Source organism: Corvus kubaryi, unplaced genomic scaffold, assembly GCF_017639235.1.
Source record: "Corvus kubaryi isolate FWS band 111438036 unplaced genomic scaffold, C.kubaryi_AGA036_p1.0 70, whole genome shotgun sequence".
Lineage (NCBI taxonomy): Eukaryota > Metazoa > Chordata > Aves > Passeriformes > Corvidae > Corvus > Corvus kubaryi.
The window spans coordinates 3,776,273-3,800,830 of NW_024582058.1; the positions used below are offsets into that span (position 1 = coordinate 3,776,273).

General features: G+C 46.6%; 1 protein-coding gene across 7 annotated transcripts in view; it reads right to left on the minus strand.

The window, feature by feature from the left end:
* Window positions 1-21,164, minus strand: part of BMP2 (bone morphogenetic protein 2) — a 122,635-nt gene extending 101,471 nt beyond the window's left edge. For 4 of the 7 annotated variants that reach the window (XM_042049258.1, XM_042049257.1, XM_042049260.1 and 1 more), the window contains exons 1-3: window positions 5,096-5,667; window positions 3,953-4,311; window positions 1,512-1,749 (exon numbers count right to left, since the gene is read on the minus strand). In XM_042049258.1, the coding sequence (XP_041905192.1) occupies window positions 1,512-1,749; window positions 3,953-4,304 (590 nt within the window). In that variant the 5' untranslated portion in view covers window positions 4,305-4,311; window positions 5,096-5,667. The other 3 variants (XM_042049256.1, XM_042049254.1, XM_042049253.1) reach the window with 3 other exon arrangements.
* Between the last annotated feature and the right edge of the window lie 3,394 nt (window positions 21,165-24,558).

Genomic DNA, 24,558 nt, shown 5'->3' on the forward strand with positions numbered 1-24,558 from the left:
ACTGTTAAAGACAAGGGCTGGTACAAATTAGGTAAATAATCCTCTTTAGCATAGATAATCACAAAAAAAAGGATGACATTTTAGTTTTTATTACTTTATATTTGGCCAGGACTTTTAAAGGAAGGACTTTTAAAGGAAACATCAAACATTCACTTTTCTGTAGGTCTAGAAAGGATTCAGTCTTCCCCCACCCCCACTTCCCATAGGATTTCTCTTGGCCCTTATAGTCACACTGCAAATTAGTTGGGAATAGCAGTATTTATACTAGATCAGCAACGTCTGGTTCTTATCCAAATGTTCCACCTAAAGAGGATGCCAGTTCTCATGGATTGGACAGCCCACCCTGCAGCATTCCTGAGAATTGTACAATATAATCTTGAAAGTCAGCAGAGTGGATTATCCACTTTTTTCTGGACTTGAACTTGTGACCTTAACAGTAGCACAGCAGAAAGCAAATGTGCTATGCACTTTGCCATAGTAACCTTCCATGAATTCTTTTCAACTTAAATACACACAATTGAAACAGCTACAATTTTGGAAAATTATGTACAAACCCTATATTTTTTTCTTTTTTGATTACATATAAATACAAATTAGCTATTCTTCTAAAAAGTGGTTATAATAGTAAATAAATACAAAATAAGAATCTGACCATTATACTTCATGTGCTGGGGTTAAACCCATATAAAATGTACAACTAAAATACATTTAAAATCTTTAAAGGAATATTTCTCTGATTAAAATATTTGTTTTCCCAACCTTTTCGTAGACATAAATATATTTTCAAAATAGTTGTGTTTTTTTTTCTTTCCATTTCATTACATAAATAAAGTCTTCATTGGGAAATATTAAAGTGTCAGCTATTTTTTTTTTTTTTTTGCATTTGTCTAATATATTTGCTGTGTTAGCGGCACCCACAACCCTCCACAACCATATCTTGATAGTTCTTTAATACAACTTTTTCATTTTCATCAAGGTAGAGCATGGAAATAGCACTCAGTTCTGTCGGCACACAGCAAGCCTTGGGGATTTTGGAATTCACTGAATTGACCAAAGTCTGAACAATGGCATGGTTTGTTGAGTTTAGATGGTCTGCCAGTGGAAAAGGACATTCCCCATGGCAGTAAAAGGCACTATACCCCGGCGGGGCAACAATCCAGTCATTCCACCCCACATCATTGAAGTCCACATATAACGGATGCCTTTTGCAACTGTATTTGTGGCGTTTACGCTGTTTGTGTTTCGCTTGACGCTTTTCTCTTTTATGGAGCGGGTGTCCCTTGCCATCATGCCCAAACGTCACTAACAATGGCCTGAGCTGAGACCAGCTATCTTCATCCTGATGTAAAGACCTGCTAATCCTAACGTGCCTCTTGGAGGCACTGTTCTCTTTGTCCAAGTGAACCACCTCTACCACAAACCCATGATTAGGTTGTCCATGTGCAATCCACCTCAAAACAGCTGGCGTTACATCAAAACTTTCCCATTTACTTGCATTATGATGCACCAACCTGGTGTCCAAAAGTCTTGTGACAGGGTCCTTAGAGGTGGCTGTGGCTGGCTTTATAATTTCATAAATATTAATACGATGATGGTAGCTGCTGTTGTTCTCAAAGGCTCCGTGCACCTGTTTCCGAAAAATCTGGAGTTCAGCTGAGGTGATAGACTCCTCATTAGGGATGGAAGTTAAATTAAAGAAGAAACGCCGTGATGTTTTCCCACTTGTTTCTGGCAGTTCTTCCAAAACTTCTAATTTGATTAAACAGGGAAAATAAAAAAAAAGAGAAAAAAGGAAAAAATCAGAAACTGAGACAGGCAAGCAAACCCCTTAAGACTGCCTGCTGTTGGCAGCTTTCAAATGACAGCTACCACATGTGACACATAAGACCTGAAAGACTTTCAGGCAGAAAATACTGTCTCCCTTGTTAGCTTGTTTATGCAAGCATGTATAGCATCAAGTTAAAAATTTATTGTTACACATTTGGATTGGATCCTGGTGGCCTTTGCCTTCCAGGTAAGTTATCATTAGAAGCAAGGAATATACAGCATTAATTGGGACTTCAAGGACACAAATTAAAAAACGCAAGCACTGTATTTATTGGGGAATCATTAAAACTGATGGAGGACTTTGGGTAACTGTTGCATTTCTGATTTTTTCTGAGAATACAGCTCTAACATCAATCCCTTAAACTCCATTCTGAAAAACATTACTCTGCGATTTAGGTGACCTACAAATCTTAACGTACAGATTTTTGTATCTTTACTTAGAGACAGGGAACTCAGCATCCATAACGGTACTTTACAAAGCACGCCCCAGTATTTACCCAAAAGGGCCATAAAGAACAGCAGGACGATTCAACTGCTAAAATAGGGTGGATGGTAAAGAGATAATGAAACAAAGTCACCTGCAAACAAGAAGTTTATAAAACCACCAAAACCAAACATTCAAGGAGTCACTAAACTACAGGCCATTCCCACCTTTGAGTAATAACTAAATGGAGCTTCAGAAGGAGTACAGTATATCTAGGGTTGCTAACATTGTTGCTACAGACATTAAGAAGTACAAAGTATTTCCCAAAAATAAAACTTTCTCATGGTTTTAAATTTCAGTGCTAAACACTGAAGGGAAAAACCCCCATCACTTTCTAAGGGGAAACCATAATTCCTGTTAGCAATTCTTAGTCGTGTAACCATTCCCCTTTGAATCCAGTACAACTTTTTGCATAAGGTAAGGCTCAGCCTCACGGTATTTCAGGATCAGACCAGTATTTGCTAATATACAAATATTTTGAATGGTCACAAGACAAACTTCTGCTCTCAAGAAGTCACTAATGCAGTGAGAACTCAGTGAAAAAAATGGGAGTCACACTGATTTCTAACAAAATCAGCTTTTGACTACTTCAAACTGCAGATTTTTACATTTGCCTAAACCTTATTAACCTTGCCCTTTCAACTCCTCTGTCGCTCAGCCCCTTGCCCACAATCCTTGGGTTTAGCATGAATGACCCACGTGCTGGCTTTTCCCCATTAACTACCAGGTTTTTATTTCCCATGTAGGGAAACATGCATGAGGAGAGGTTAGGCTTCACCATTCATCTTCCCCACGATAAGGCTTTCCACTAAACAGCACAACCACTTCTCAGAGGCCACCTCCTTTTAGAAACTTAAAAACTAATTAATATCGTTTCTTGACACAGTACTACTCTAAAAGCAGGGGGAAAGTGCGTTTTCATTACTTTTGCAGCGGGGCCACTGCACGGCAGCAGCGGAGAGCAGCAGCCAGGAACAATTACAACCTGAGGAAACGCTTCCCAAAAAAGCACGTGAGCGACACGCGCCCCACCGGCTCCGCGGGCCTGGTTAATGCCACAGCCGCTAGTTTGGCTACGGGAGCCGGGAAACGCCCCCAGCTGCTGAGTGAGGGTCTGCCCCAGAGAATCGCTGCCTCGGGGGGCTGCAGGCGAGGAGGTGCCGCAGAGGCGCCTCGCAGGTGAGAGCCAAGAGCGGCCACGGGGCTTTGGCCAGCCCGGGCACTGCGAGCCCAGGTGGGTCGGGCTGCAGCGCTGCTCGACGGCGGACCCCGAGGATACCGCGATTGATTGTCTCATTGAGCTCTCACGGGGATTAGATAAGGATTAGAAACCTCCGCAGCGGCCCGGCTCAGCCGCGCATTAAGGAGCCTTCCCTACTTTCCAGCCTCGCTTAACGCGGAGTCGCGCTGGTTTAGCGGGAAAAGTCCATAAACCGGGAGCGCCCCGGCGGACGGAGGGTGGGGAGACGGGAGCTGGCAAAGCAAGAGCTCCTCAGCAGAGCCCGTCGGGCAGAGCACCCGGCCGGGAGCCGCACTGCGCGAACCCCGCGGTACCGGCGGGAGGAATCCGCCCCCCGCTCCTCCTCCGGCCCTGCCCTCCCCTCCGCTCCCGCAGCCCGCGGAGCCCCCGCCCGCCCGTACCTTCGTGGTGGAAGCTGCGGACGGTGTTGGCGCGGCTGGCCGCCCGCTCCAGCGGAAAGCCCAGCGCCGCCGGCTGCCCCAGCTGCTGCCCCGCGTGCAGGCGGTAGAGGTCCAGCATGTAGGGCGGGATGACGACGTCCTTGCCGGGGCTGGGCCGCCGCTTCAGCCCGAACATGTGGAGCAGGCGCAGCTCGAACTCGCTGAGCAGGTCCTCGGGGCGCTGCGCGGCCGAGGCGGCGCGGCCCGGCTCGCTGAAGCGCCGCCGACCCACCTCCGGCATGAGCCCGGCCGCGCCGCCCAGCAGCGCCTGGCAGAGCAGCAGCGCCAGGAGCGAGCGGGTCACGGCAACCATGATCAACCTGCGCGGAGGAGGAGGCGATGGGAGCCAGTCAGCGCGGACACCGCGCCGGGGGAGGGGGGGGAACGGGCGGGGACGGGCCTCAGGTGGGACCCACCCCGGCGCCGGGCCATGGCCGGCGGAGCCCCCGCCGCGGACCGGCCGGCGGAGCCCCCCGAGGGGCCGCTTCAGGTGCGCGGCGGCACCGAAATCCCCGTGGCAGGAGATCAAAGGGAGCGAGGAGGGACGGGGGAACGGAGCGGGGCGCTCCGCAACAAAGGAGCGCGGAGGTGAAGGGGAGGAGGGGAAGCGGCCGCGGGCACCGCCGGGGCCGGGGCGCAGGTGTGCGCCGGGCCGGGCCTCCCGCCGCCGCGGCCGGCACCGATCCCCGGGAAGGGAAGGGGCGGCTGCCCAGCAAAGCCGACTCCCCGCTGCGCTCCCGTCCCGATCCCCGGGCTTCCCCCCACACACCCCCGCCGAGCCGAGCCGCGGGGGCTCGGGCAGGCTCCGCTTCCCCCGCGGCGAGGCACTGGCTTCCCTCAGCGGAGGGAAAAGGAGAGCTGTTTTCCCTCGGCGGAGTGGAAGAAGGGGAAGGAGGAAAATACATATTCTGCTACGTCCTTAGCCAAACCCACAGGATGACATTCTCCCCCGTGAAACTTTGGGCTGGATTATTATAATAATAATAGTTATGATTAGTGTCCCGTCCCCCCTCTCTCTTCCAGAGCGCTAGCACCTCCGCCGTGGCCCACGGAGTCATCCTGCGGAGTAGGCTTTCAGCGGATCTGCGACCGCCGGAGCTATACCTGTGTACAGCAGCAGGGGTTGTGTCTGCAGGAGGGTGTTCTGCTCTCGGGGTGTTTTTCCCGCATCACTTGGTGTTACTCCAAACTTCGCTGCTGCTCCTCTACAGCTGCCGAGCAGAAAATAGAAGTTCCCTGAAGTGCAGTCCGCCTCGGAAACATACTTTTAGCAGCTGGTTGAGGAGGCAGAAGGCAAGTCCCAGCCAGGGAAAAAGCTTCTCCCTTTTAAAAGCAGCGATCGTGAAGTTGCTTCTTCTTCTTCCTCCTCGCGTGTGTGTGCCTGCCCGTGAATGGGTCCCTACGTGTCTACGGAGTTAAAAGGCTCCTTTTCAAAAATGTCCTTTGCATCACGCTCTTTAGACAGATGGACATTTACTGAGACTCCCGCAGCAACATCAAGATGAAGCTTGACTTGTCTCCGCTCCCTTAAAAAAGAAAGGAAAAAGGAGGGAGGAGGGTAAATAAAAGAGGGGAAAAAAAAAAAAAAAAAAAAAAGGGGTGGGGAGCCGCCCGCCGCCGTCCCGCGTGGAGCGGCCGCGCTAGGGCACCGCGCAGGGCTCCCCGCCGGCCCCGCACCGCACCATGGCCGGGGGTGGCCGCCCGCCGCCGCCGGGGCTTTTTGTTGCGCGGCGATGTCACGACCCCGGAGGCTCGGGGGCCCGCGCCAATCACAGCCGCCCTGTGGGAGCGGGCTGCGGCCCCGCACGGCTTTTAAAGGAGACGCCGCCTCCCTCCCTCGCTCCTTCCCTCCCTCCTCCTTCGCCCGCTCCCTCCCTCGCCGCGGCTGCCGCCCGCGCCCGGGTCGCAGTGCCGCCGGGGAAAGGGATGGGGCGGGCGGCTGTCCCGTTAAACTGTGGTACCGGCGGCTGATCCGCTGCGGGAAGACCCCCGGGCCACCCGGTCCTACGTCCCGCTCCGGGCGGCAGTGGTGGAGCGGGACCGGGCCAGGTCGAACAATGACCCATTGTACAGCCCGAGCGCTCCGCCGCCGCAAATAGGATTAGCGCCGTGCCCCGAACTGCCGGGGTGGTAAGGTGCGAAGGTCACGTAAGGTACCGGGAGAATCCCGGTGCTTTAGAACTACTTAAAATAGATATATGTACTTATTTATTTTTCTGCCCGCATCGGAGCGTGGAGCCCGCTGCCCGAAGCGGGAGCGAGGGTTGGAAATCAGGGGGTTTCCTCGCTCTCCTCTCCGAAAGAGGAGCGCCCGGACTCGGGAGAAGTCTCCTCCCGCAGCGCTGCTGCAGCGCATCCGATGCGGGCTCAGCCCCGTGCGGACGGCGGAGGGGCTGGGCTGGGTGGTTTTTTTAAGATGTGGCTGCCCTCCAGTGGTGGAACGGCGGCGGATCGCCCGGCCCGGAACGGCAGCCCCGGCGCGAACCGCCCGCCCGCGGCTCCGCACCTGCCCCGGCGCGGAGCCGCGCTCCCCGCGGGACCGGGGCCCACCCGTGCCCACGCCGGGGCTCCCCGGGCTGCAGCCTCGATAGCTCGTGCCATCGCCCAGAGAGCAGGACAGCGGTGGCACGGGTGAAGAAGGCAAGTCCGTGCCCAGCGCGATTGGGCTTCCTATCCCCACCGCATCCCTCGCTTTCCTGACACTGGCGAATCTCCTGACACAACGAGTAGCTCGCGAGCAGGGCTGTGTCCTTTGCCCCATCTCTTGTTTGTCTTCCTGGGCTCTGCGGTAGGGCCAGGCCCTTGCATAGGTATGCAATACCTAGCAATTTAGGGTCCTCATCGAAGCCAAAGCCATGGGCACACCATCATTAGACGGGGTCCTGGTGCCTTCCCGGCAAGGCAAGTGGTCTGTGCTCCACCTCCTCTTCCCAATATCTCTCAGGGGCTTCATTTGCAAAAGACACAGCCAGCCTGTGACACCTTGAATTACTGCGGAGGAGGACTTAAAGCAATAACAACTGAGACAGCTCCATTACCAGCTCCTCCTTTGGGAGCAGCCTTTTTCTTCCATCTTACGACTTTTTAGTGTAGCAAGAACACCAATTTGAGGCAGGAATTCGCGCATTTGGGCTGGAATAATTCCTCCTGTGGACCTTCTTCCCTTGGCTTCCCTATCATAGCTCCAGCAATTCCCATGAAACGTCCCTGCAGGATGAGGAGCTCACCCAGGGAGGTACATACCAGCAAAACAAACCACCCCAGAACCGCACCAGTGTAATTAAAGAGCTGCTAAAGCTCCTTCATGCCAACAGCTCCCAACACTCACTAACCTGATTTTCACTCGCCACCGTGAGTACAGTGGGAGAGGGGACAACAAGCAAGGTGAAATCCCTCAAAAGTTATTTTTCCATTGGATTCCAGTACAGATAATGTTTAATTTTATGACTTCCTGCAAGTCTTTAGCATGAACTGAAAGTTCGTGCAGTGTGACTTCAGGGTATGCCAATTATGTAAATCAGCACTAAAATAACAATGGCAACATAGTTTACACATCACTGACATTAAATGAGCACTTCAACTTCTAATTGCCATTCCAGTTCAATCTTAGTGGGTCATGCCAGGAAAAAGTCATTTCTTGCCTCAACACTTACTCCCTGTGCCTGGAGCATAGGCTGTACTGTATGCCCAGCACAGTGTTATCTCCAGGAGCTTTCTATATTAGGATAATAAGCCTTAGAAGGGAGAAACATGTTTGTGGTTGTTCTGAAGGCCTGCAGATGCTCTAATCTGGTATCAACCGGGTCTTGTAGGTTTGCCCCTCTCTGATTTTAAGTATAAATAGGCTTTCAGAGCCTTCTTATGGCTATAAAACACATATCCCTTATACTTTGTCATGTCTCAGTCTATTTCAATCTGGAGCTGCTGGGACAGCAACTCTGCTTTCTCATCTGTTTCCTTGAGGTCCCAAAAAACAACTCTGAAGAACCTATAACATGCTCCCTGAGTGTACTGGCACCCACACCAGAACTTCAGCTGTGCACTCCCCCCACCAAAAGATTTCTCACCAATGCAGATCCAGCTCCATTGAAGCAGTACCCTGGAATATATGAGCTAAGCCCCTCCAAAGTCTGAAGATCTGATTGTGATCCACACCTCCTCAACATAAAAGCCAACTAAATTCTGCCTTTCCATATTGTGTTCAGGCCTGCTCCACTGCACCTCCAGCACCAGCACACCTGAGCTCACCAGCTGAGAAGCATCTTTATGATTACAGAGAGAATTAGAGACAGGTGTATCTAGGTGTAATGTGTTGGAGGGCAAACATGTCTGGATGTGCCCACCCAGACTTCCAGCTCCACAAACGAGCCCTTGTCCCCTTCCCACTCCTAGAGCTGTGCAGCAGCACACTTGAGATAAAGAAACCAAAGCTCAACCGGTGCATTTCCTGCAGCTGAAATTCCTCACAAGCTCCGTGAAAATGAGGAGTTAAATAGCTAAATATCCAGCCCTATTGAGCTGGGCTCTCACAATGTCATTGCATTTTACAGAGTTACTTCAAGATCGATCCTGCTCTTCAGCCAAAGTCCTGCCAGAGAGAGAAAGCACCATTTAGGCTGAAAAGATCAGTTTTAGGAAACCTGACTGTTCATATTTGTTAATCTCCTTTGTGAAATTTCACTTCTCCCCCCAGAACTGTGTACAGTTGACTACACTGATTAATTTCTTTTTTCTTTACCACATGCACTCCTTTTTTTGTCTTTTTTTTTTTTTTTTGCAGGTGTTTAGCCAGTAAGTACTCAATTAGTGGCACCTGCTGCTAGTGTTTCAGATCCAGGTGTTCCTCGCTAGGACCCAAACACAGCTGATAGATATCAACTTCAGGTGTTGCTGGGTTTTCTTACTAAAAGCGTGGAAAAGTCTCCAAATAAGGACATGTTTTACAACAAGGTGAGAGTCTGTTTTCCAGAGTAGACAGGAAAGAAAAAAATTTTTTCTTCCCTCAGAATTGTTTCTTACAAATCCTGTACAAAATTACATTTATACACATTCACAACGTAGTGGGGTTTTTTCCAACCTGGTTGCACTGCAACCAGCGTTGCTGATGGCTACAGGCAGAAGACTTCAGCTAGAGGACCCAGATGAGAAAGGCTCAAAGGGGTCTGTGACCACAGCTTGCAATCCTTAACAGAATGGCCTAAATGCTGGTCTAGTTAGAGACAAGCCTGCAGAAACACTCACATCACTCTCTGCACAGTGATACTCAACATTTTACTACTGGCTCCAGCAGCCCCATGTGACCAACGTGGAGCATTTTTGAAAATTCCCACTTTAGACCTCTGTCCCCTGGATATGATAAGTATGTGAGACATGAAATATTAATAGTAGTGAGCTTTTCTTTATAGATTTTGCACATTTCAGTGAATAAACCTCTTGATAAAACTCTGTGCTGAAGTATGAAACGTATACATGGTACAGCATCGAATGTGAGCAGGGCGACTGCTGAAAATGAGTTGAGATGTGTTAGTGATGTTGAGGTTTTGCCTTCGTAATGGGTAGAGATTATCTGAAAGCTTTTCTGTTCCTGAGCTGTGTTTCCTGTTGGCATCTGTGTGAATATGATGTGTGGCCATTCTTTAAAATATTACTTAATACTGTTTTCCAAAGACATATTTGCCTTTTGGTGGTTTAACATCTACCAACTGGCTCTGCTGCACAGCCTGTCTCCTGTTCTGTGAAGGATGGATTCTCACCTGAGAAGATAATTTACAAGAAGGTGATTTGGTTTTGAAGAGAGGAAAGGCAGCTTATTCAGAAATGTCTATTTCTTTTTTATTCACCTTTGCTGGCAGCTCTTCAAAGCTGTTGCTCTGTTTCACAGTGAGTCTCAATTTCATTCATCAAATCTCAGCTTTCTTTCCATCACAGTGGCAGGGAAATTGGAATTTATCAGGAAATACAATGCAGACCCAGGATTTCCTACATTTCCAGTATGTCTCCGCTGCTAGTGAATGATAGCAGTTGCTCCCAGCTCTGTTACGTCTGCAAGTAAAGGCTGCAGCAATCAGTTCATGTGGCTCTGTGCAGCTTAGAAAGTGCAAGACAAATTTCTACGATTTGTAATAAAATTACTGGGGAAGGAGGAAAAAGGGAGGCTAATATGATAACCTTTTTTTTTTTTTTTAACTGTTTTCCCCTTGATGCTACAAAATTCCAGATTTAAAATCCAGTATTTGACCTGTGGCTTTTATAGCGAAGAGGTAAAAATGCCACAACACCTTGGTACAGCCTGGAGAACAACCAAGCGATCACTGGATAGATTCCGAGGCGCTGCCACCACTGATGCACATTTAATTCCACGCAGGAGGAATAGTCACAGACTAGGGCAATTCAGTAGGCCGTGAGCTGATTCAGAAGATCTCCGTTCTCTTCTCAGCAATAGGAATGTCATTTTACTTTCCATAGTGCCTTGGTTTTCCCACCATGAAAATGGGATGATCATGCTGACCCTCATTTTTAAGTCCCAGCAAGACCTTCAAGTAAAAGCACTAAGAGTTAGTCACTGCTATTGTTTGGGGTTAAATATTAGGTTAATACCAACAATAATCTCAAATATCTGGGATCCCAAGGCTCAATCTCGCCTCAAAGACAGTGGCAAAGTTCCTACTTGTTTTGGTGGTACAGGCTTACATGTTTAAGCAATGAAGAGACAGGGATGCCAACTCTTCTGGTCAGAAGATTCAGAGCAAAGTGGGATTTTTTAATTATGTAAGTCTTGTTAGGAAGACAATGAGGTGAGGGTGTTCTCCCACAAGAAAGGGAAATGGCTGCGTCATAGATGGTCCACTTCAAGAGCTTATAATTTCATCACTGCAGAGATGACGTCAAGCAAAATGGAGGATAAAATAAAGTTACGCATACTGCCTTAAGAAGTGCATATTTCAGCAGTGAAACTGGATAAATGTTTTGCAATTAAAATAAAATAAAGGCAAGCGTGACGTTCTGTTTAAGCAGATTGTCTGTATGAAGGCTTTATTGTAGCTGCAGATTTAGGGCATATGAAAAGGTTTTCTGTGCTCAGTTGCAGGATGAAAAACATTGCATCATCGGGCATTCTTGTTCTCTAACACTTCTTTGCCTTTGATAATGAATGCCTGCAATTTTATTTTCTGCTCTAAAGTCATGTTTGCTCAGGTCATTATCATTCCAATTTTTAAATACCCTCTTAGGACTAGACAGAACTCCAGAGAGCAATAGTGAAGCTTTGTGCCTGCTCCATGGCATGTGCTCGGCACAAGCGATCAGCTGCTGCACCTGCTTCGCGCTGGCACGAAAGCCATTTACGAGTTGCTTTCAATCACATCCCTTGTTTCCAGCTTCCAGAGGGGCTCCAACAGGCACAGGTCTCCATTCAAACATCACCATGGAACGTTTATTTGGTAGCTTGTTTGCTTGTGTGCTACGATATCTACTGACTGGGAGGGGTCTTAGGAGAAGAACATCCTTTGACTGTTCCCAGGCTCTTGTCCGCTCCAGCGCTCCCTCTGCAGCGTTCCAGGAAGCACATTCCCAACTACAGGGACAAATTATTAGCAGCACACATTGAACTGCTTCAAGGTACTGTTTATCCTCAGAACATCTGTAACCTTAAAGTCATAGAGTCACAGTCAAAGTCATCTCCCTGTATCCAGCCTCCACATTCCTCTCCAAGGCGAGGAATATCCACTGTCTCCATTTTACAGAAGGAGAGAATGGGCAGAGAGCAGAGAAAGGCTGTTTTTACTGAGAGATACACAGGGGCCCCGAGACCTATAGGGTCACGCTCAGATTTTCAACAACGCATAAGCATGTTAGACACAGTCTTTGGGTTAAAATCCCAAAACTTAAGCGAGATGTTCAGTACTCGGCTCATGGAGACATTTTTGAAAAGCCTGATACCAAATCTATTACCCAGTAGTTTCCTGACAAATTCCTGCAATGCCTTGTCCAAGGTTTGTACTGCAACCCATAAATCCTAGCAGGAATATGATAATCCCATTCAACTACAGAGAAAAGCTCTGATCTGGTAAGAGTCTATTTGCTCTGAAGAGAGAAGGCTTTTTACAGCCTTGGTCAGGATAATTTTACCCCTTGGTCAAGGTATCCACGTACAGATTTGTTCCCAACCTGGATCACTCTCCACAGGAGAGGGACACAGTGAATTCCCTTGTTTGCTGTGCCATCACCTCCTCCCTTTGCTTTTCCCCAGGCCCCACTGCAGGATGGGCATTGTGCAGCCAATCTGCTCAGCACTTTGGGAAAGCCTGGGCCAACCTTTATGTTCCTTAATAACTTTACCTGCCTTCCCTCACCACACCTCAGCTTCCTGCTTTTTTCTGATATTTGCAGTGACCTATCTACCCTCACTTTATGTGCTTGTATAAGTAAGCACATCCATCAGCCTGTTCAGGACTAGCCTGGAAAAGCAGTGCCATAAAACATTCATGATGTGCAGCATTGTCCAGTTACTAATGCCATTATTCCCATCAGTTCTGCTGTCTCTACCTGGACTTATGCAGCCTTGGTGTTGAGTTACTGGAGGAGATTTGCCCCTCCTTACATTTTCTGTTTCCTCTCTAGCATTCAGGAGTAGAGACTCAGTAAACATTCACATCCACTTAAGGTGGGTGTACTAAACATTGCATACATTCCTTTAGTCAGCCATGGAATAAACTCCTTTCAAATAAATCAAAATACTAAACAAACAAACAAGCTGGGAAACCATGGAAGAAGCTTCATTTATTTTGTACCTTTGACTGTCTTTCATGTGTTCTGCTTCCCTTTGTATATCCCAAACCTCTGCATAAGCCCCAACAACCACTGGGTTTCAAAAAAGGAACTGCCCCAAAATTGCTCCTGCCCCTCTTTGCCAGAAAAGGCAGCCAGCACATGAATCAGGAAAGAAGTAAGATCACCACAAGCCCCAAATGAATACCTCAAATAATTTTAAACAAACTGAATAGATTCCATAAGTCCTGGTTCAGATGCTCACACAGCCTAGGAAGTATCCTGAGGACTTGAAACTCAAGTTTGTGAATAAATCCTTGAAAAATCAGGCCTGCTCTTTCCATACCAATGGAAAATTGAAAATCCAAGTTGTGCAATCGAATGTGACATTCATTTCTGCAGCTGGTGGGAAAATAGTTTCCTTACAAAATAAACTTAATAAAAAGTAGACTGTTTTGTATCTCTTTTTTTCCCTAAGCAACTTCTAAAATGTCAGACATTAATTTTGAGGAACTGTGATAGATTTTAAAAATACACCACTGAAATAATATGTCAATATTATTTTTTCCTTTCTTCCCTTCATTCACTTACAGTATTGGACATGTTCTGATAAAACAGGCTCAATTTTCCAGGTCTGCAACTGTGAAAAAGCTTTTCTATGAACTCTCTAAAGGAATATCTACTTAAATGCTAAAACAAAGGTTTATTCCTCTTAAGATGAAGTGAAATCACTGCTATCCCAACTGAATGCCATTTGCTCTGTGGCTTTCCCAAAACCCCATGTGGAAAGGAGGCTCCCTAGCTGCCACATGGCGATCATTTAGATTTTTAAGCTTTTAAAATTTTAAATTTCCAAGTAGAGCAGTAGGTTAGCAGAAGGACTATCACCATTGTGTTCAGAGAAATAGTATTTTCCAATGCCCTTTAAGAGGGGAATAGCTGCTCCTGGCAACCTCTTCATTAGTCCTGCTACTGATAAAAGCATTTCTGATACCACTACTTTGATATAAATGATGTAATAAAACCAGAAAAAGATAAATAACTCCCTGAATGAGGAGTCTTTAGTGCTTTTCTCTTATTGTAATATTTCCCATCCTAAAAGCAGAAGAAGCCGCAGCAACAAATCCCATCTTAAGGGGGAAAAGAAAACCTCAAGTTAACTGTGGGGAAGTGTTCAAGGCCAGGCTGGATGGGGCTTGGATCAACCTGGTTTAGTGGGAGGTGTCCCTGTCCACGGCAGGGGGTGGGAGCTGGATGATCTCTAAGGTCCCTTCCAACCCAACTCTGTGGCCCTCTGAAGGGAATCCCTGTCTCGCCCTTGCTAAGCCAGTGGTGTAGAGTGGGCCATTGGAACTTGGCACCTGCAGCTTGGAGGATTTCAGCTACTGTGCTGTGCTGAAGGACGGCAAGAATTTCAGGCCAGAAACAAGGATTCAGGGGGCAGAGTGCCTCTAGTTTCTTCCCAGGTTACTGAAACTGCAACTTTTCTTTCATTTGTGTGGAAAGCACTATTTATACCCACCTTAGGACGTTAAACAAATGCAGGTGCAGCAATGCCAAAGTGATCTGTCATATCACTGCCCAGTCTCAGAGCCCTGAATGAAGTGTACCTTATTCCCTGCTTCCTTCTCTTCCCACAGCTCCATGTTCCTCATGAGCCCACTGCATTTTCAGAGAAGCAAAACCCTCTTGTTCTAAAGCCCAGGGCAAAATTCCATGGGAGCAAGCTAGACCCACAGCTCTGTTTGTATCTCTTCCTCTGGGGCTACATCTCTACTAGTAAATCCAGAGTGCCTGGGAACATTCCTGGGCATGGAGGCCAGCTGGCATGGAAAAGCCTGCTTCACTGCTGGCTTCCTCACCAGGATGGCTGCATGCAAACTGCTGCTTGGGGATGGTCCCAGGGATGTTAGAACCAACCACGGTGAGAAACCACCTGGGAGAGATCTTCCTGGCCTGGCCCAAAGGCACACCGGAGGTGTCCTGACAGAACCACGGTCACTGGCTTTCGGATGCGTTCCCAGGCACGGTGTTGTGGACTAGTGCAGGTGTTCCCAAGGCCATGCCCGCCTCTGCCTGCCTGGATACAGCGTGGAGGATGCAGGACCTGGGCTAAGGCTGTCACCACTTCAGTCAGCTGGTGGGGATTTCACCCAGTGCTGAACACACTTTTATCTGTACAGGAGCTGTTGATAAGGGAGCGTTTAAAGGTGCCCAGAGGGGAAACCACTTGAAAGCAGAGCTGTGGTGATCCAGAGAGCAGCTCTGGGGCAGGCTGGGGTGGGATCCCAGGGAGCCAGCGCTGTGGGGAGGTGAGAGGACTCCCAAACCCCCAGCGCTCAGCCATTCCCCCAGAGGGGCTGAGGGGTATTTGCCACAAACTCTGCACAGGCTTGCCAGGATTGGTGGAGCTCTGCACTGGCACACCTATGTACCACAACAGAGTTCTGCGTTGTGTTTGATCCACAAGCTGGTCCAAGCTCGCACCCAGCTTGTGACTGGCATTCTCTTCATCAGGGTGCCAGTCTACGGCCATAAACCCTGTCCTGGCTGCAGGGAGCGGGGAAAGGGATCACATTTCCTCCCCCATCCTCACTGAGGGCCTCCTCCACTTCACATGCAGAACCGTTCCCTACCTCAGGTCTCTCCAAGTTAGGATGAAACTTCTCCAGACATTTAAGCTAACCATGACTATTTTCTCTGGCCCAGGTTAGGGAGCAGTTGTATGTGCTGCTCTGCTGGTAGGTGAAAGGGGGGAAGCAGCTCCAGGGAGAAGGAGGGGATGAGCAGAAAATGCTGCTGCCAGGTGAGGATGTGTGAACAACATCTCATTGGGCAGGCTTTTATCTCAGTTTTGTTTTGTTTTATTTTAAAAAAAAGCTCAGTGGTGGATGTGAAGATGTTTTCATCCAGTTCACCAGATGAACATATGGTCCCAAATTCCTCCCAAAAGCAATCTGTCCTAGAGACAATTATTCAGTCAAACCTCAAGCAAGTTTTATTCCTTCACTATCAAGCCATAAATTGGGCAGGAGGTATCAGGGTTTCTGCACAACCACAGCAAAGCCATTTCTCCCATTCATGCTGCAGTTTGATGACCCCTTGTTTGGATTCAGGCTTGGCATTTCCCATGGCTGATTTATTCCAGAGATGAAGGACCCTTCCGTCCTTGCTCCACCTGCCCTCTGTTCAGCACAGGAATTTTCTGAAGCCAGCCTGGCTGCCGAGAACAGAGTCCCAAACAACACAGCTGATCAAAGCACAGGCTGCCACCATCCCTCCCAGCAGATACCTCCTTCCCAGCCCTGCTCCATCTCTTCTGCCAAAACTGCTGCAATAAACAGGTTCAAAGAGCTGGTTTGTCTGAAAAGTAAAACCTTCTTTGAGCACATGCACAGCACTTCGCTCAGTGGGGTCCTGATCAAGGTTGGAACTTCCACATTACAAATACATTCTTCCCTTTATATTTAAATGAAATGTAAATTCATTTAACAAGTAAATCTCAATTAAAATCTTTTACTTGTAAACCAGGATTTAAAAATCCATAGGAGCCACATTCCCTTCCATGCCATAGCTGAAGGTACAGCAGCTAATGTTTCAGCTAATGTTGATTTGTCCAAAATCAAATGAGGTTCACATTAGGCCCACAAAAGGAAATCGTGATTGATGATCTGGCCTGCACAACTACAATTCTTTTAGTAACAAAAATATTTTTTAAGTTCATTTATTATTGAGATCAAGCAATGAGTTTGGAACTACATAAAATGGTTCCAATTAGATGCAAGTAATTGCCATTTTGAGTGAACATTAGCTTTTCTGGATAAAAAATGGGCAATAAAAGCTCAAGTAAGCTCACATCTGAGATTTAAGCTTTCAAAGATTTTTTTGCCATTTTTTCATCCTCTTTTTAGTGTGAGAGAGATACACACACAGGAACGGGGGGAGGAGGAATAAGGATGTATGAAAAAAGAGGAGAGATGTTCCCAAGCTGATTTCCTGGGTGTCCCACTCTCCCTGGGAATGCTGCTCATGTGATCTGCACCAACTGGATCAGTAACAGCACGAGAATCCAGAGCTTCCACAGCACCATTAAGGTAAGTGGCAAAGGAGGGAAATGCCAGCAAAGCACCAATTTGAGAATCTCACCACAGAGATTCTCAGGAAGACCATGAGTGATCAAGGAGTTATTAGTGAGGGAGAGAAGATGGATTATTTCTGATTTTATTCCCCAAATGTCATCATTAGATATTTAATGTCCCGTGTCCACCCAAAGGTCTACAAAAGGTCTCTATAGCCTCTACCAGTGGTTTAATCTCTAGAGTGCGATTTGCTCCTAGTTACAATCAGATCATAATTAGATTCACTTTTTTATATAGCTTCTTTTGGTCTGTATATGTACTAATGTGACACAGGACACTTTTTGCTTTAGCTCAGCTTTGGTTTGCAGCTTTTTAGTGTTCCTGTTTGAAGTCTTGGAGAAGAATAGGAAGTCTAAATCCAGTGAACTTGTAAATCTCAGCTGAAACTGTGAGCACTCAACCCAGCTGAAGACCCATCCCTTCCTAAAAACAGTTGTTACAGTATCTTGGCACTTCTGTGACTTGTCCCTGATTGAACATGACAAAACATCAGGATCTTTTCCCTGAAGACAGTCTCTCATGATCCCCACATGGCCTCTAGCTTTAGACTTTCTCCTAACTTTGCAAATATTTTTCCTTAACAATGGTTCAAGAACGAAAGGTTTAGCAGGCAGGAAACATCAATATCTGGGTTTGATGAGAAACAAGTGTCTCCCCTCTCTTACTTATAAAAGATTGTCTTTCCCCCTAAGCAGTTCTCCCAAGAAAGCAGAGGAACACTGGAGTGCCAAGGCAGGTAAGCACAGCCACCCAAAGCACTGCTCTGGACACTTTGACTTCTTTAAAAACCATTTTTCACTAGAGCAACTCATTCAGCAAATATTTCCCTGAACTTGGGAATGACAAATTCCTACTGCTCTGCAGTAAACTCTGGGTTACCTACAATAACACACAGAGACCTCCTCTGAAATGGGCTGAACAGCACCAGTGCACATATTTTGAACATGTCTGATGACCCCCCCTTTTTTTTTTGAGATTGAAACAAACAAACAAACAAACAAACAAAGGCAAACCATGTTGTCTGCTTAGAAGAAATCAGTACCCTAAATAGTGCTGGGAGAATGGAGAACCCGTTGCCCTTGATTAGTGGGAATTGAGTCACAGGGAGGTTTAAGTCACACTTTCCCATGGATTAATGTCTTTTTGTTGTCCCTTTTGTCCAGGAAAAGAAAAGGCTCTAAATGCAGTTGGCTGTCTGCGCCACCCGAAGTTCAAGTCAATTGACTGTGCTGGGGAGTCTCAAATATTTTCTTTCCTCATAAATTACCTTCATTAGCTGTGTAAATAGAACCCTAATGAGATACTAATTAGCTGTTAAGATTTCAATCTCAAATAACACAAACAGTTGTGCTGTAACCATCTATTTGTGTTTGCCAATGTGCAAGCACGTGCCACCAACCTGCCAACACCACACCACTGCTGCCCTGGCTTCTGCCCCATGCACTGCACACACATCTTAGATACCTACTGGAAGTGAGCAGGATTTCATCAATGCCTGCAACCTTCTACTCAAGGTTGTGTGGCCGCTCCTGAAGTATTTGTGAGGCTACATGCTCAGATCAGGTCATTTGTCCTTGCTTCTCTGGCTTCAGGAAGTTTTCCTTGCTGTCATTTTGTTAGGAGAACTGAAGGAGTACACAGGGAGTTCGTGGACTGACTAAAGGAGGATTTCACAGAACCACAGCATAATTTGGGTTGGAAGGGACCTTTGAAGGTCTTCTAGTCCAACCCCCCTGCAACAGGCAGGGACATCTTCAAGTGGGTCAAGTTTCTCAGAGCCCCAGCCAACCTGACCTTGAATGTGTCTGGGGAAGGAGCATCTACCACCTCTCTGGGCAACTTGTGCCAGTGTTTCAGCCCCTCATTATAAAAAATTTCTTCATTGTATCTAGTCTAAATCTACTCTCCTTTAGTTTAAAACCACTACCCCTTGCCTTATCACAATGGGCCCTACTAAAAAGTCTGTCCCCATCTTTCTTATAAGCCCCCTTTAAGTATTGAAAGGCTGCAACCGGCTGAACAACCCCAGCTCTGCCAAGCCCTCTGACTGCCTTTGTAGCCCTAAATTTTTCACTAGTACCAACACAAGCAAAATTAGAGAGCCCAGCAGGAGCTGATATGGATGCTGATGATGCTCATGACAGTGAGTCTGTCTCACTAAAATGAAGTATCAATAACCTAGCTCACACTCGATGAAAGAGCCTGTCTGAATTATTTACTGTATGTCATACTTCAGGTTTTAATTTCAATATATGGTGAGATGTACAATAAATTATTCAGCAGCATGACAAATTAAAATGCCGTTTCAAGCCCCATTGTACTTGCTACTCTTAGGTTAACAGTCCAGTTCGCAATGATGGCTTGCTAATCTATTTTTGCAAAAGGTTTTTCAACCAGAGAAGCACAGAAGCACACAAGTTTTCCATTGCAGCAAATCTTATCCAGCTTGAATCATTTAACAGCCCGTCCTCCTTGAGATACACTAATGAAATACAGCTTGGGCAAGAGGGTCAAATGTACCTGCAGCAGCTTGGCCCAGGAGCTGGCGGTTTGTTTGCTCCAGCTTTTCCCAGGGCACCTGCAAGGGTGTGGAGGGCTCTAGTCCTCTCACTTACATTGTTATTTCATGTGCCAAATAGCTTCTTAGAGATATTTTATTTTACTTTCTAACTCTTTCTCTTCTCTTTATTTGTGATCAGTTCTGTAGAAGGGTCTGGGAAATAGAGCTGGTGTTCTAACCCGTCCAGGGACTCGGTTTTTTGTGTTGGGATGACAGGGAAGAAGGTTTCTTCTTCTACTCTGAACAGTCATGGATTCAATAAAGGGGACGTTGCTGGGTCTTGCAACACATTTTTAGACCAGCCTTGCAAAGTTCTTCATGCCCACTTGACAAGATATTTTTCATCCTCTTTTTGGCAAACAGAGTAAGGAAATACTTGTCAGTATTCTTCCTTGGGACCTTCTCTCTTCAGACATAAGCCCGGGTGACAGTGATTCAAGTTTTGTTCCTCAATGGATAACACCTCTGCAAAATTACAACCTCCTGAGCTATAGAATATGCAATGTTCAGTCTTGCAAGAGTGATAAGTCTAAGATCCAATATTCCCTGACTCATCAGAGCTCACAAAGGAAATCTTTGTACTGTCTGAGGGAAGACATTCCAAGTTTCTGTCCATGAAAGAGCCTAAGTTCTTTAAAAATCATGACATGTTTATGCGGAGTAAAACAATTTTAGGTCAGTTTAGGACATTCTGTCCCTCTAAAATCTGTACTGCTGAACTTGTGTCCAGATGATAGGAAGTCTATATGTTGTAACAAGAACGTTTGAAAAAACTATATTTAAAACAAAATCTTCAAAGCCTTTGACCCATACCCAGAGCTTTGTACAACGGTCTGCAAACAAAACCTTGTTTGCTGTTTTGTTTATAACTGGCTCATGGCTCGTCTGTTCTGAAATCATGGGCCTACCCCAGAGGTTTGATGATGAAAACTGCTCCCAGTCAAAAGGCTCTCCATGGAAACAAAGTTCCATCAGACACAATGGTTCAGGAGCCTCGAAAAAGTTTCATTTGATATATCCTGCATCTGATTGACTTACGCCCTACCAAAGACAAAACAAAGATTTGGAGAGAGCCCTGCCTGTGTTGCTGTAATACCTGGAAGCAGCAGATGATATGTGTGACCCCAAAGTGGGCATCCTCTGCCCTGTGCTGCAGCAGGGAAAGAGTGGAAGTTCCCTGCAGCTCCAATGTGCTGGGACCAGCAGCGAGTTCCCATCACTCAGCCCGTAGTGCAGCTACAAAATCCCCAGTGGCAATGCTGGTGAAAGTCTGTGCCACTGCTGTGCAGGGATGGAGCAAGGAGCCAAGGGCAGTCAGGGCACCAGGATGGCATTAACCTTTCCCTCAGAGGCAGAAAGGCTCTGAAGTACAGCCTCAGTGGAATTGCTACAGATGGGAAACTAAGCAGCTGCCAAATCCAAGAGCTGCTGCTTTACCTGAAGTTAAAAAGGAAAGGAAGTTTCTTTAGGTTTTTGGAGAATCAGAAACCCTGGATTTCTGCCAGCCTTGAGAGAACCCCCTACACATACCCTTAGGTCCAGATAATGTATCTGTATGGATACTTACCTCTGAGAACTCTCCAGATGAAAAAGCTGGGCTGAAAGGTGCCATATCCATTTTAACATTGGTCCCTGAGGTGAGATGAACAGAAATCTGTTTGTTTCTTCCTTAGCAAAAGTAAGGCTGCAGTAAAGGGGAATCTGAGGTGGCTGGACTTCTCCCACTTCAGGGAAACATCCCATCAGGCTGAGATCCAGTTACATATTGAGTCCATAACATGTTGCATTAAGAACAAAGGGAAAATCATTCTGTGCAATGGGCCTCAGTTTCTGCACCTGAAATACTCAGTTAAATAGCTACCAGGCATTGCATAACCCAGTTTATACATTTTAGGATGTGCTGACATGCCATATTGCCTGAGCACTTGGTCAGAAAAAATAACAAACATTATTGATATTACAATAATACTTGCAAATTATAGACATCTGCAATTATATTAAATTAAAACCTGGTGCAGTTCACAATACTCAGATGGGGCAGCATGAAACAGGAACTCTTTTACAATCAAACTGTTTCAGCTTAAATACTTGGATGTTTTGAATGTTTGGATGTAAAACTAAAAAGCTCAAATTTATATAGATATCTCAGATAGTTCAGTGGAAACAAACTTCACTTTTCACAGGAAAAAAGGTGCAATTGCAGCCTTTGCCAGTCAACCCTGTGGTACCCTGACACAATTCGTCAGGTTGACCTCCCTGCTACTTCTGGTGTTACTTTGGAGCACAGCTCAGATTTGGAACCTTGTTCTCTGCTGTCCAGCAATAATTTTTTAGAGTATGTAGCTTTTTTTAAACCAAAGCTAGGATTGCCCCATGATCCAGTTGTGTTGGCTGGAGCACTGTACATGCAAGAAATAGAGGCAGCAGCATCCGCCTGAAGTTACTGCTCAGAGCTTAATTAATACCAGGGTTTTCACCCTCATATTAATACTTCCCTCTTGAATTGAATGGGACTTGACCTTGTCACAACAAGATCAGGCCAAGTCTGTGAAAACAATGTTGTGACATCAAAGCCAAAACAAAGGCATGTCATCGCATGTGTCAGAGGAGGACATGATGGGGTCCTCTTACAGTAGCAAAATAATGTCACTGTGAACCCAGGGACACCTTCTTGGCTACCAAGGCTCTCTCTGAAAAGGAAGTGCAATGGGAGAACCTGGAAGGTGGCAATTTCTTTAAAAACCAGGAGATGTGGATGCGGTCCCTAGCTGGAATAAAGAGGCTCTACTGACCCTAATGGGGCTGGACAGATTCACATCTGTAGGAGATCTGGTCCACTGCAACCAAACCATGGAAAGGATGTATAAATTAAAATACCGCCTCACTGCAGGGCACATAAATTCATCACCGGTGTGCTCGGGCATTGCTCCCCGTCCCTCACCGTGTAAATAAGGCCACAGCATTTTCATTTGTGGGTAAGAGCTCTCAGTGCCTCGTGCCCCTCTCCAATGTGAAAACCCCCACTTAGGGCTGGTTACTTTTCCACCTGATGCTTCCCTGGAAGAGCTGCACTGTGAAATCCCTGTTCCTGGCAGCTACCGTCTCGCAGGGGGGGAGTTCCCTGTGCCCCCTCCCCTCCAAGACTTAACAGTACAGCCTTAGAAAGGGGATTTTCCAGTATAAACAGAGCTAAGCCAAACTCTTCTCCTGGCCTCTCCATGCCCCAGCCCGTATTTGCCCCACATATAATTACCTGCGGATTTCACCTGGAAGACAGAGGATTTCACTTATAGCCCCAAATAGGCAGGCTCTGACGTAATGGCAGTCTGAGGAATATAGGTCAGGGAGGTGGCCTGGCCACTGGAAATGAATTTTGGAAGCAGAATAAGCAACCTTGTTAGAGAAGAAGATAGTAATCAGCAGTGGTCCTTGGATCTAAACATTTCACCCCCAGCACTCTTGCAGCTACAGCCCTCATCTGTTTCACTTTCCTATTTTAAGTTCCTGACTCACATCCTAAATATTGACTTCTATTTTTCTGTTAGCACTGGATTTTCAGCCTCCATATTGACTTTGACTGTACCTATGGTTGATACTAAGCCTCTCAGGTCAACAAACTTTTATAGCTGTTAGCTGCCTAAACCACAGTGGGCAGGAACTGGCACTATAGAGCAGTAGCTAGAAGCAATATTATTGGGAATTATAAATTATTCCTCTGCCTGAACTTTTCCTCTTATTCACATAGCTACATTCATTTTTAAACATGTGGCAAATGAATCGCACAGTGAGGACAATTGGGACTCTGTGATTTGGGGAGCACCCGCCACCACTAGCAGGGATGGATTCTCCCCTGGGAACAGCGGAGTAATGCCGGAGTCATAGCTGGGCTACAGCAGCATAATCTGGGCCAGTAATGTCTGTGAGGACAGACAACACCCAGCCAGAGGATCAGAAACCCCAAATCCATCTTAGCTGCACACGCAGACCCCTAATGTCTCTTTTGGCTGACGTTTTAGCAGAACACAGAACTGAGCTGTTGCAACCAAACATCAGAGAGACTTGGCCATCCATCATTTGTAAAACACTTCGTGTCTGTAAGAAACAATAACAACATTAAAAGAACATTATGGCAGTGACAAAGCCAAGCCTAAAAAGTGAGGAAACGCAGCAATTAAGATTAACTTATGCCTCGCAGTATAATATTTTTCTGCAGACCACATACTATTTTTTGGAATTAGGACCCATACTCGGGAGCAGGGACAGGGAAGGTCCAGCTGGCAACAAGCTATGTCAAGTATTGTACTGACACAGGGTGAGTGCAGCATTTAGATGCAAGAGGAATTGTATAAAGCTGCATCCCTTAAAAGATGCCCCTTGGGCGCTGCTGCCCCTGGGGGCTTGCCCAGCACGTGTCCCTGCACAAAGAGCTCACAGAAAAGGCTGGGTTCCTGCCATCCCCCCTCTGCCACTCAACCTCACAGGCAGCCAAAATGTCACCCGGATTTATCTTAAATTTTAAGTCCATGCCATGTTCAGTTTAATGCTTTCTAAAAAGTTGTTATCACTGAGGAAATGATTACTGGGATGATAAGCTATGAATGACTTATTCATGCAGTATTTTCAGTCCTTCATCAGTCTACGAGATCTTGTGCTTATGTTCCAATCCTTCACATACTGATTAATTTTTCATGTGCTACCAGGCCTTTTTCAAGCAAGGACTGCCAAACTAATGCAATCTGGCCATTTAGTAAGCTGTTCCTTTCCTTTTTTGTTTTTCTTACCCCATGCCTGGAGTACAAGCCTGTGGAAGGAAGGAAGGGTCTGTCAGAGAACTTGTATGATATTTGTGATTTATTATTAATTGCTGGCACAGCAGTCCCTGCAGGTCACAGGACCCTGCCTGTGCTAAGCAACATCTGAATGCTGTGCTGGGCAATGTATTGACTCGGAAAAGGGCTTTTCCCAGCCTTTCTGACTAGGCAGAGGTAGTGTCCCCCTCCTGTGTAATGGGAATGGCAAGAAAACTCTGGCTGATCAAGTGCACAGTGGGGCCATGCTGCAACAGAAACTGGGCAAGCGTCTGGAGCTGAACCCTACACAGC